General features: G+C 35.5%; 1 protein-coding gene across 1 annotated transcript; it reads left to right on the top strand.

The window, feature by feature from the left end:
• Positions 1–2,047: 2,047 nt before the first annotated feature.
• Positions 2,048–6,409, top strand: LOC116712564 (tissue-type plasminogen activator). The gene is made up of 11 exons (XM_032552367.1): positions 2,048–2,184; positions 2,793–2,886; positions 2,973–3,006; positions 3,326–3,482; positions 3,563–3,645; positions 3,743–3,796; positions 3,879–4,053; positions 4,164–4,309; positions 5,218–5,358; positions 5,446–5,594; positions 5,817–6,409. Exons 2-11 carry the CDS (start codon positions 2,833–2,835, stop codon positions 6,009–6,011), a joined length of 1,188 nt encoding a protein of 395 aa, XP_032408258.1. The 5' UTR covers positions 2,048–2,184; positions 2,793–2,832; the 3' UTR covers positions 6,012–6,409.
• The last annotated feature ends 5,627 nt before the right edge of the window (positions 6,410–12,036 follow it).

Raw genomic sequence — 12,036 nt, 5'->3', positions numbered from 1 at the left:
AGGACTTAGATAGATTTATAGTTGCAACTTTTACACATTTACAATTTACATAAGCCTAAATTCGGAAATTTTCTTTCATACAGGCAGGCTGAAGCAGTAGTGTTAACTTTTTCTTATCAAAAACAGGACAACACTTGACTCCTCTCACAGCTGCAATAAATATTGAAATGTTGAAAATCTGGGGGAAGATATCAGTGACTCAGACAGTCTAGAGCTTTAAATTCAAGTGTAACATGTCTGCAGGTGTGTGGAGTTTTCTTTTCCAAAAATGATTTATCAAACAAGCTTGGTTGCAGCTGTGTTGACCTAAAATATTCCGGGTTTTCCTGGATGAGGCAACTTTACCATTTAGTTCCTTATTTCACAAAACACCAACAGGGAAAGATTTTACTGTCTGAAATAATTAACAAAAGGTATATTACTCGTAACTCATTTGTTTTTTTGTTTGTTTGTTTTTATTTAACCTTTATTTTACAAGGATAAAAATTCATTGATATTAAAAGCTTATTTTTTCATGGCAATAATGTTAACAACATCCTTGCACAAAGATATTATCACAATCAAAGTGGAGGAAACATGAGTAACACAGGCAGCAGTCATTAATTAAGTCAGACATGAGGGAGATTTCTACTCAAAAATTCCCCTACAAAATGTAAGACAATGTCCATTGTTGTAGAGGAAGTTGTATTACATTGCATTGGAAAGAATTGGCAAACTAAGATGTAGGTCTACCAGAGGACCAATACGGGTAGCACGCATGTAACACTCCAGGACCAGCATGTCTGAAGCTACGTTGATTTGTTTCTGAGCCATTTCATCAAAAAGCATTCTAACATTTCTATCCGTGCTGAATTGCTGAATGTGAGATTAATTCTAAAACAGAAACAGAAAGCAGGAGACCCGCACACGCATACCCAAAGTTAGCTTAGAGTTATCACGTAGGCAAAGTTAATGAGCTGTGCTGAGGAAGCTGGAGAGCCTGAAAAGAAAACATTTATGCACAGGAAATGCATGCTAATTGCAACACAGAAATACTGCGGACCTTTTTGCTCCAATGTAAAGCACTACAGCCAACACTGTCATGCCAATTTCAAAGAATCATTGATTATTGATGTGGTTTTATTTGTAAGAACATTTAAATAAACGTTATAAATCTGTACCCCTCCTACACAGGAATTTTACATTTATTTTAGACTTTGGGCAGGTATTAGCTGACTGTAAAACAAATAACATACGTTCACAAGTTTAAATCTAGTTCAAAAATAAACATGCATACTCAAACAAGTTCACTCTCCTATTTATATTTGAATATATAGCTATTATGACTTGTAGAGAAATCTCCTACTTTTTGTAGCCATCAACAAGCTTCTTGCATAATTCTGGCAGGATATTTGTTTATTGTCTGAAATGGTACAGTTAATGTGTTTTGGTTGGTTATCTGCCATGGACTCCACACATTTTCAATAAGAGTAAAGTTTACGGCCACTCTGAAATGTACTGCTGCCCTGTTTTGCAGTTCAAAACCAGTCGGCCTTTGGAATACCCAGTGGATTTACTTTTTTATTGTTCCATCTACTTTGTGCACTACACCAGTACCACGAACAGCAACACAGACCATCATTATGATGCCTAATAATTGGTGTAGATTTCTATTTTGAAACCCTGAATTTGACAGCCCAAAAATTCATCTTATTCCTGATGCCAAACATCAAATTTAAACTCTGATTATTTATTCTGAAATAAATCTGAATCCGCAGGAATTCTTCCATAATGATGAATGAGTACAATTGAGCACTTTGTAAGATGCCTAAAAATGCTTAAATGTCACTTTTTGTCACATATTTCCATCAATAATCCTGCATGTCACTCTGTCAGATGCTTTCTTTGACCACATTGCCTATTTTGGAAATGTCTTTTGAAGTGCTGCTCTTTAAGAGGAAGGGGGTGTTTCAGTGTGTGTCACAGGACATGACAAATAATCTGATTTGCTCAGTGTCTGGATGTATGTAATGTTTTCATTAAGTCTCCTTAGCACCTCCTCCTTGTAAAATCTTTAAATTGGAAGGAGCAGAGGAAGGATCAGCACTGAAACAACACCACAAAAACAAGTGTGTGTTTAGTTTAGCCACAACTCTCTGTCAAGTCAGCAAAAGCAGAAAGAAGTCGAACAGAGGCGTCAAAAAGGTGAGCAGAAAACCACCAGCATGCTTTAAGATTTCCGTGAAATATTGCAAGATTTTCCAGCAAGTAAATCTTTCACTGCGTAAAAATATATATGTTTTTTATCATGTCAATGTTTATCTGGTAGATCAAGGAGAAAAATGTTTGATATGAGCATATTCCTGAACTAATTCGATGTAAAGCGTGCCAGATGTCATAATCTACTAACCTAAATTGATATGAATTCATTGTACTGATAGAAACTATGTTTACAGGACAGAACAGATGCCGTAACCATCCTCTGAGAGATGTTTGCACTATTTTTACTAAATAGGTTTGAAACAAATGTGTGTGCTACAGATAACTTTCAATACTTACAAAATTTAACTTTCTTATAATACTTTATTGTCTAGTGCAGAATGAGATAATGGCTCAGAGGTCTGAGTCTTTTGAAAGTTTGAAACCAAGAAGTAAGAAAAATCATGTTGAGAATCTGTTTTAGAGTTATTCAAAATACCACTTGTGTCATCAGGTGTTTTATAATAATCTCCATATTAGGAGCATGGAAAGTTTACTTTAGACTAATTCAGCCTGTTACAATATTTCAGTTCTTTTTTTTTTCCTCTTCACAGACAAAAATATCCCCAATAAGCAGAAGTAAAACCAGAATTTATGATGAACCTGTTAGTCATCTTGTCTATCCTTGCAGCGCTCAATGTCAACATGGTGAGCAGCAAGTGAAAAAAAAACTTTAACTTTATAGGAAAACACAACCATTTTTTAAATCTCTTGTACCACATCTCTCCTTTTAGGTGTTATCTCGACGCTGTTTTACAAAAAGAGAGGGTAAGTTACAAATTATTTTTTTTTCCATCTCTGTCTGAATACCATTTCACTCTTTGCTCCTTATCTTCAACCCTGTTTGCAAAGGCTAGGATATCCAGTTTTTTGTTTTTGTGGAGTGGTGGAATGGCTAAGGAAAATTATCTTATTGACAATAAAATATTAGACATTTATGTATGCATATTTCCTGAATTAAGCCCCAATGAATGGCAGGAGGGGGGAGTATAGCAGCAGGGATAACCCCTGGAAATGGGATTCAGCATAATGCTCCTTGTAATTTCACTGCATGTATTAAATTCTTTCTTTTGTGTTTTACTTTTAGCATCAGCAGAGTGTCGGTTTGGGAAAGGGACAAGCTACAGGGGAACAGTCTCCGTATCATCAAATGGTCACAGGTGTCTCAAATGGAGCAAGACTCAACACTCTTGGAGTGATTTAAAGAGTGATTTAAATGGAGTTGGCAACCATAATTACTGCAGGTACTCCATGTTTACATGTAATGCTTCCACACATTTGAAAGAAACGACAGACTTTTAATATATTTGCCCTTCATTTCTAGGAATCCCAACAACAGCAGGAGGCCATGGTGCTATGTTAAAACAAGAAGTCAGGTCAAGAGGGAGTACTGTGATATTCCCAAATGTAAGATTTGTAACTCCTCTAAGACACATTTCTCTGTATTTGATTTAAATTTCCTAATAGTCCTTGTTTTTTTTTTGTTTTTTTTGCCCTAACACAGGTTCTACAGTAACTGCAAAACCAACAACAACACCTCCCAGAGCTGTAGATACAGGTTTGTTTCTAAAATCCTCTGATATCTCAGTGGCATCAGGTGAGTTCATGCATCAGGTATTCACACACTTTCATCCCTCCAGAGAGAACGTGTGGCGAGCGTTCTGAGCGGAGGACGAATAAGATCGTGGGAGGTTCTTTCGTACCCATCGAATCACAACCATGGATCGCTGCTATCTTTCAAAAACGGTTCCTCTGCGGTGGTTCTCTCATCGCGCCCGGCTGGGTTCTCACAGCTGCACACTGCTTCTTTGATGGGTGAGAAAATGCAACCCCTACCACTTCCTATGCTAATTATCACACGAGAACAATGTTTACATGAGATGTTTTGTGAGTGTTTGAACCACTTTATATGTGTGTCCATTTAGAAACGAAACCCGTCTCCAGCGTCTCAGGGTATATCTGGGAAAGTCTGACATCAACAACACAGATCCTGATAGGGAGCAACTTTTCTCTGTGGAGAAACTCATCATCCACCAGAAATACAACCCATCCAACTATGATAATGACATCGGTGTGTATGAGCATGTTTTGATTACAATAGTATTCATACCTTTTGAACCTTATTATATATTATAACTAAAACTTCAGTGTATTTCATTGGGAGTTTATGTGACAGGCCAACACAATATCCTCTTCATTCTGTAGTGGAAGGAAGGCTCTGTGGCTTTCAGTTTTTTTTAGAGACAGTTTTCAGAAAACTGTGGTATGCATTTGTAGTCAGCCTGCCTGATTCGACACTTTTTCTTTTAGTGCATTTACAACTGCATGTGGTTTGGCTCACAGAATGACAGTTTTGCACATTCATCTTTAAAAATGAGCTGAAACTCAGTTAGATGTGTTAGTTTTTCACCTCACTGAGCATTTTACATACGTATATGTGAAAAAGTTTGTGTTTGCTCTCATTTGATGAGAACACCACACGTTTGCTGTGTCTCTTGCATGGCTTGTGGGGTTAGCCTAAGAAAGTTATAAAAAAAAAAATCCTTGCAGTTCATGTGGAGAGCAATATCTCAGGAAATATAAGTTATCTTTATATTCTCAGATTATTCAGCGTGTGTGTTGTAAGATGTTCAAAGTTTGAGATATGATTCTTACTGTACCGAGATCAAATTACACGCAAAGAGATTCTAGACACTAATTATGTTATTTCTGCACAGAATTTGATTCGGGTGAATTGTGCCATTTGTTTCTCATTTTTATTTGTAAAAAAATATCCTTCTTCTTCCACCTGACAATTATTCACAAGTACAATCCCAATCCCAATAATACAATCCCAATAATATACCTGAATGTTTGTAATTTAATAGGTGGCAAAATGTGAAAAATAAATTGTGTAAAAAATCCATAAAGATGTTGCAAGACACTGCAGGTGTGAAAGCTCTCTATGTGCAGAACTTAAATGTAAATTTACAATTACAGCTCTACTGAAGATCTCAAACACAAAAGGACAAGGTGCATTGAAGACAGCTTCTGTTCGGACAGTTTGCCTTCCTCCGCTCAACACTTACCTACCTGTTGGATTCACATGCAGCATTGCAGGATTTGGGAAGGAAGCCTACAGTAAGTACAGTAATATGAATATCCTGAGAGTCATTAGAGAATCGTCCATTTCAGTGTCGCTTACACCTCATGCTGTGTCGTCTGCAGGTTCGTTGTCTTACTCCAATCAGCTGAAACAGGCTAATGTGAGGCTGCTCTCCTCCACCAACTGCAAAGTGGAAGAGCACTATAAAGCTTTACTCACTGACAACATGATTTGCGCTGCGAGCCCTGATTGGAGCACCGACTCCTGCAAAGTAAGCATATAATGAAGTGTATAAATATCTGTGGGTACCTAGAGAAATCATATGTATAATTCTTTCCATACTGTAACATTTCTTTCTGATGTTCACCAAAAACATAAATAATGGTATTTTTCTCTATATCTGATTTATCCAAACATAGAAATATTCCTTTAATGACAATTTTTTATTTATTAATGATAAATTATCATTGATTCGCCGACCCTCTTTTCACAGGGAGACTCTGGGGGGCCGCTGGTGTGTGAAGCGTCAGGACGCATGTTTCTCTTTGGGGTGGTGAGCTGGGGCGAAGGATGTGCTAGTGAGAACAAGCCAGGTGTTTACACAAAGGTGACCCACTACAACAACTGGATCGCAGACAATACCGGGCTTTCTGAATACACAAAAGGATTGATGTATCCTCAAAAATGAAACTCCAGCGCATGTTAAGTAGTCTTCTGGTCAATGCATGTTTATAAAAGGAAAATCTGGCATCCATTTTAAGATGGTACATGTATATAAGCATATGCTGATGCAACAGGTTTGGCTGCACAACGACGGTGTCAGCCTAAAAGGAGCATTGACAGAAAGTTCAAATTTACTTGAGCTTAGTCAAGATCGCTTCTTGGTTGTTTTACTTGGCTGGGAAAGTAGGACAATGTTTGCTGTAAGGTTTTCTGCAGTCAAACTGCATTTTCAAAATAAATTTGTGTTATGACATTTTCACCCATTGACACATTATAACTATGAAGGCCTAACATATAACCCAGTGGTTACAGGGTTATATACCACCACTGACTGAGCTAAAACCAGCTAAAGCTGAATACATTGACAAATAAATAATTATTTATATCGCCCTTATTTCAAAGGCAGCTTACAAGCTTTGATGTGTATTTTAAATTATCTTTGCATAATTGTTTATTTTTTATAGTTTTAAAGAATTTGTTTTTGTAAATATACAGTGATGCATTTTTATATATGTAAGAACTTATGCATAAAAATAATATGTATTTTTTTCAACATTTTACTTATTTAACTTAAAAAAAAACATTGGCTGACTCTGAAGGCTGGTCCTGCTTGTTTCTTATTTTTTTGAGTTATATAAAATATGAAATAAACATTTTGAACCATATTGTGTAATTTTATTTCAGGTCTCTAAATCTTTCTTTCTTTTTATATTTTTTCTTTATTATTATTATTATTATTATTATTATTAATAGTAATAATAATAATAATAATAATAATTACTATTATTATTATTATTATTATTATTATTATAACTATAATAATAATAGTTATTATCATAATAACTATTAATTAATATTATTAGTTTATATTATAACTATAATAACAAGAATGATAATATTATTGTTATTATACTGTTGTAATATTAGTTATCATAGTTATTAATAACAACTATTGTAATAATAATAATAACAATGATAATAATAATAATAGTTATTATTATTAGAATAACTATTATAATATTATCATATAATATTATAATTCTATTATAATATTCTATTATTATAATATAATAATATTACTATTATTACTTTAATAACTATTACAATATTAGTATTAATAATAAAAAAAATAAATTATAATATTATTATTATTTTCTTTATTATTATTATTATTATTATTATTATTATTATTATTATTATTACTAACCTTTTAAAACTCTGTGAAAACAGTACATTAAAGAGGTTTAATGTACACATTTCTTTTTTGTACTTAATATCTACTTTATCATCTGAAGGATTTTGCTCAGAATGCACAATACATCGCTCTATCAGAATATTTTTACGTTAATGTAAATGGTTGGAATATAGGGTTTTAATATGAACATCGAACCGTTTGAAAACACAAATCCGAAACAGAGCGAGAGGATCTGTTTCAGTTATTTAGATGTCTGACTGGTTGCCTTTCGCCTTGCACAAACACCAGAGGGCGCTGTTGTGCTAAGATGAAATGCTGACACTTAATAGTAGATGGCCACAATATTGAAACTGAATGAGTTCAAAGTGCAAAAGCTTCAAACTGCAAATGGCAGAAACAGTATGTTTCAAATAGTTATAAAAAACTGTGATTTAAGAAAAATAAAAGTACATTCATTTCTCTGGGACAAGCTGGAGAGTCATAGTAAAGTCTTCAACAATTGTTAGTTAGTTACCTAATTGTTAATTAATTATCTATTAATTAACACAAGATTACCTGGTCATTACCTGCTCTTATAGTGAGTCAAAGCCAGACATTTTCCTTCTGTGTTTTCCATGTCACTAAGATCTCAGGGCGAACCACTCCTCTCAGAGATATATCTGACCCAAAAGGAGAACAAAGCACATAGGTGCTAAAATGTATTTAGTGTTATGGAGAAGAGAATGAATAAGTGCACATGTTTTAGACACGCCCTAATAAACATCTATTTAGAAAGATAATCGATAACTTTTGAAGAATTATAGGAGAACAGTTTTTATTTTCTGCAGTGCTTCAAGATTCCTGGAGAAGCTCAAGAATCAGGACTTCGGTTTACATTTTATGTGTTTTCTAACATTTTCTTACGGAATGTGGGAGGGAAAGAATATCTGAATATGTAGTAATCACGCATATTTGTCTTTTATATTTCTTTCTAAATAAAGTTATATCCTATTCATAACTGTGGTACTGACTAAACAACTGACACACAACTGCTATCTGCAATACTTTCAGTATGCTGTGAAATTAACGCTTATCTTGCCCATCTCTGATAAACACAGTTTATCAGAGTTTGCTTTCTTTTTTTTAAATCTCGCTTGCTGCCACTCTCCATTTTACTTTGCACAGGATGGGCACAGTAGCTTCTACCCGAGAGAAACAGACTGCTTGAGTCTATTTCAGGAATTATAATCACTTGCCTCGTACCACCAAAAGAGTCCCGAACTTGGACTTTAAACATGAATGAAGTTGCTGTCCTGCAGTCATTAAACCCTTGTTGCTGCTTGTCTTTTCAGATCTCTGTCCACCCTCTGGGAGGCACAGCCACACTAGCTCTGTTGTGATTACATTTACAATCCCTTGTGTAACTAGGAACTGCATTTAAATATATATATATATATATATATATATATATATATATATATATATATATATATATATATATTGTAAAGAAAATAATTATTGTTTGGTGCTTAATATAGCTAATCCACGACATGTGTAAAGGTATAGCCAACACTTTAATTTGGAACAGTTTCTGTTGAGCAGTTGGGAATTCAGCAGACAAAGCAGGGCCTTTTTTCCTCCCCCTTTTGACAGACACAGCAATAAAATTTACAGTCTGAAAGAGGTTAGAGACTCTTTGGCGCCTCTCCCCGTATCTGGCACGGCCCAAGACGAAGAGGTCCGCCCGTTTGCTTAGATAAAAAACAGACACCTTTGCTATAAATCAGGAAGTCCCAACTTTCTCTGGGGGGCCGAGACAGGGCTCTGATTAGTCGGACAACGGAATGCCTTCTTTGCATATATTAAATAGGGAAACGCCTCTTTGGTTAAAATTTCAGGTCAACACCGGAGAGTCTCAGAGTTTTTTCATCTTTTCTGCACGTGGGCGCCTTTGTCTGTCTTTATGTTCGTTTGTCTTCCCTTGTGTGTCTTATTTTGTGATAAAATGCATATCTCTGTTCCTCTGCAGCTTTGTTGTCGATTGCTTTGTATGAGATTAAACTCCGTGATCTGTGACGTCAACACGTTTTGTTGTTGTTTCACTTTAGCAGCACGCCGTCGCTACACGTCGCTGCACGGAGAGCGTCACTCGCCAAGGACTCGGAAGATCCCGGGCAAGATTAAAGAGGAAAAGAGCCAAACGTTTTGTCCAAAGCTAGCATTAAATGATCCTCTTTTTTAATAATTTATATATATATATGTATATATATATATACATATATATATATATATATATATATATATATATATATATATATATATATATATATATATATATATATATATATATATATATATATATATATATATATATATATATATATATATATATATAGTGTGTCCCAAATTTTCTTCAGCTAAAAACACATTTGTGTTGATGTCTTTTTTGTAATGAGTAAAATCAGATTCATTTTTAGTGTTAATGTGCAAATAAATAACTGTATTTTGTACAAATTAAAAAAAGAGACATTAATATGTAAATGCTTAATGTTAACATTTACGGTGGTCTGCTAATTTTTTTTACAACTGTATATAATACATAATCAATCTTATTTTATCTATTCTAATTTGACTATACCGAATCAATTAGTCAGTCAATCAATCAATCAAGTAACAAAAGATTCTTTAACGAGATTATAAAGATGTAAATGTCAGGATCTGTTCCTTTTCTGTGTTTATTTTGAGTTTCTCTGTCTCTGTGTTGTCCTGTCTCCCCTTGATTGTTCCCAGGTGTTTCTTGTCTCCTTGATTACCCTCTGTGTATTTAACCCCACCTGTGTTCTGTGTTCCTCCTCCTAGTGTTTGTCCAGTATCTGTTGTCACTATCTGCGAGCTTCTGCATCTGCTCCTTTGTGCTGCCTGGACTTTGTATGTTTTTGGATTTCTGGACTTTTTTCATTATTAAATCATCTTATTCATCTTACCCTGGGTCTGCTGCCTCTGCCTCACCACCCAAATCATGAAGAGTAAAGCTAAATGACAGACTCCAAATTTAAAACAGTGATAAATTAATCAGTTGTAGGGGATGGGGAACTGTGCAAGCACATCTAGATTAATAGAGAAAACTTTAATATATATATTTTTTGATTTCCAAAGTTGAAATAAAAAAGCTATAAGCTTGGATTAGATGAGAGACAGGAAAGAGACTTCCTTATCTTATTTTCAAAAACATCCAGGCTTTCAACAAGGCTGTTTCACTGCTGAGAGCCATAAAAGGGGAAAAATGCTTCCCTGCGTGTTTTAGTTCTCACTCTAAGTACAGGCAGAAGACCCTTACTGAAGGGCCTGATGGTTTCTGGGAAGGGGTGTGGGAGTTAAAACTAAGAGTTAAAATAACAACAAAAACACCTAAAAATCTATTCTAAAATTTGCAGGTAGCCAATGTAGAGTCTTAAAAAAGTAGAGACTTTGTTTTTAGTGAATATTTTGACATTTAAGAAATTAGAACACTATTGTCAAGTTTGTTTTCTTCAGTAACTCAATTAACTGAATAAAAGCCATAACATAGATCAATTACACACAGACTGATGCTTTCAAGCCCTAATTTCTGTTAGCTATGATGATTTTCTACTTATAGCTAATGAAAACACAATATTTGAGATGAGAATATTACATCAGGCCAATAAAGACATTATTAAAACAGAAAGGTGGGTTTTACATCTGTTTATAACGAGTGTATGTTTAGAAAAAAAAGGAAAACATAAGTAAGATTATCCCAACGATATTCATTGTGCAGCATTGTGCAGACAAAGCAGATCAGCTCAGTAGAGCAGGTCTAACGTCACATTTTGTCACACTGCCTATGACTCACACCTCTCCGTCTGAGACCCCATACCTGCGACTCTGTAAAAGGAACACTTCACGGGAAAGCTACATCACTTCTGCAGCAATGAAAACAAATCATTAGTGGGCTTCCAAGCATCCCAGCACATTTTGCTGTAAGCAATCACATTCCAGCTGGTTGCTGCTGAAAGCATACTTGAAAACCTTCATAAGAGACCAAAAGCAATGCTTTCTATCAAACTGTGTTTAGACAAGCGCACATATACAGATTGCTAACAGTAGGACTTCTGGGACCAATCACAGCCTGCCTTACTCCTCCTCATCAGTTACTCGCTAGTTTATATTACCGTACTGCTACTCGGGTTAAATCCATGTATGGGTTTGGGATGCAGCGAGCGCAACACTTTACTCCTGTTTAAGGGCAATTCCTCCAGAGAGGAGATGAGATGGCAGATAGAAGACTGCAGGAGTACCAAATGTCCAGTCTGTCCTGTTTGGATAGCAGCTTCTCACCAGGACACACTGCATACATAAACACAGCAAGGGTCACTTGGCCCCAGGCCCTTTGGTCAGTATGGGGTGTCGAGGGTATAAATACAGCTCGTTTTGCTGTTGGGGTCTCCAGTTTCGCCAACACAGGATCAGATTTCAGAAACAGAGAGAACCCCACCAACAACCATACACACTCACACTCAGAAAGACCAAGCCAGTGTGCCAAAAGTAAGATATGAGGCATTATAACATGGGGTTTCACAGTTTCATGTTGGACTTGTCAGGTGGTTGTTGAAATACTTGAGTATCCAGCTTTATCTTTGTTTTTAACGCAATAGGTTAGTGAAACGCTGGGGCCATGTGGTGATCTTTGAGACTCCTTTCAGCTCCAGGCTGCAGCAAGCTGAATCCTTGGTCTTTATTTAGACCTGGACATTGAGGCCTGGAGACATGAACTCCTGACCTACCTTTTAGTGAACAG

Source organism: Xiphophorus hellerii, chromosome 22, assembly GCF_003331165.1.
Source record: "Xiphophorus hellerii strain 12219 chromosome 22, Xiphophorus_hellerii-4.1, whole genome shotgun sequence".
Classification (NCBI taxonomy): domain Eukaryota; kingdom Metazoa; phylum Chordata; class Actinopteri; order Cyprinodontiformes; family Poeciliidae; genus Xiphophorus; species Xiphophorus hellerii.
The sequence above is the reverse complement of the archived record's forward strand: the minus strand, read 5'-3'. Positions and strand labels throughout refer to the sequence as shown.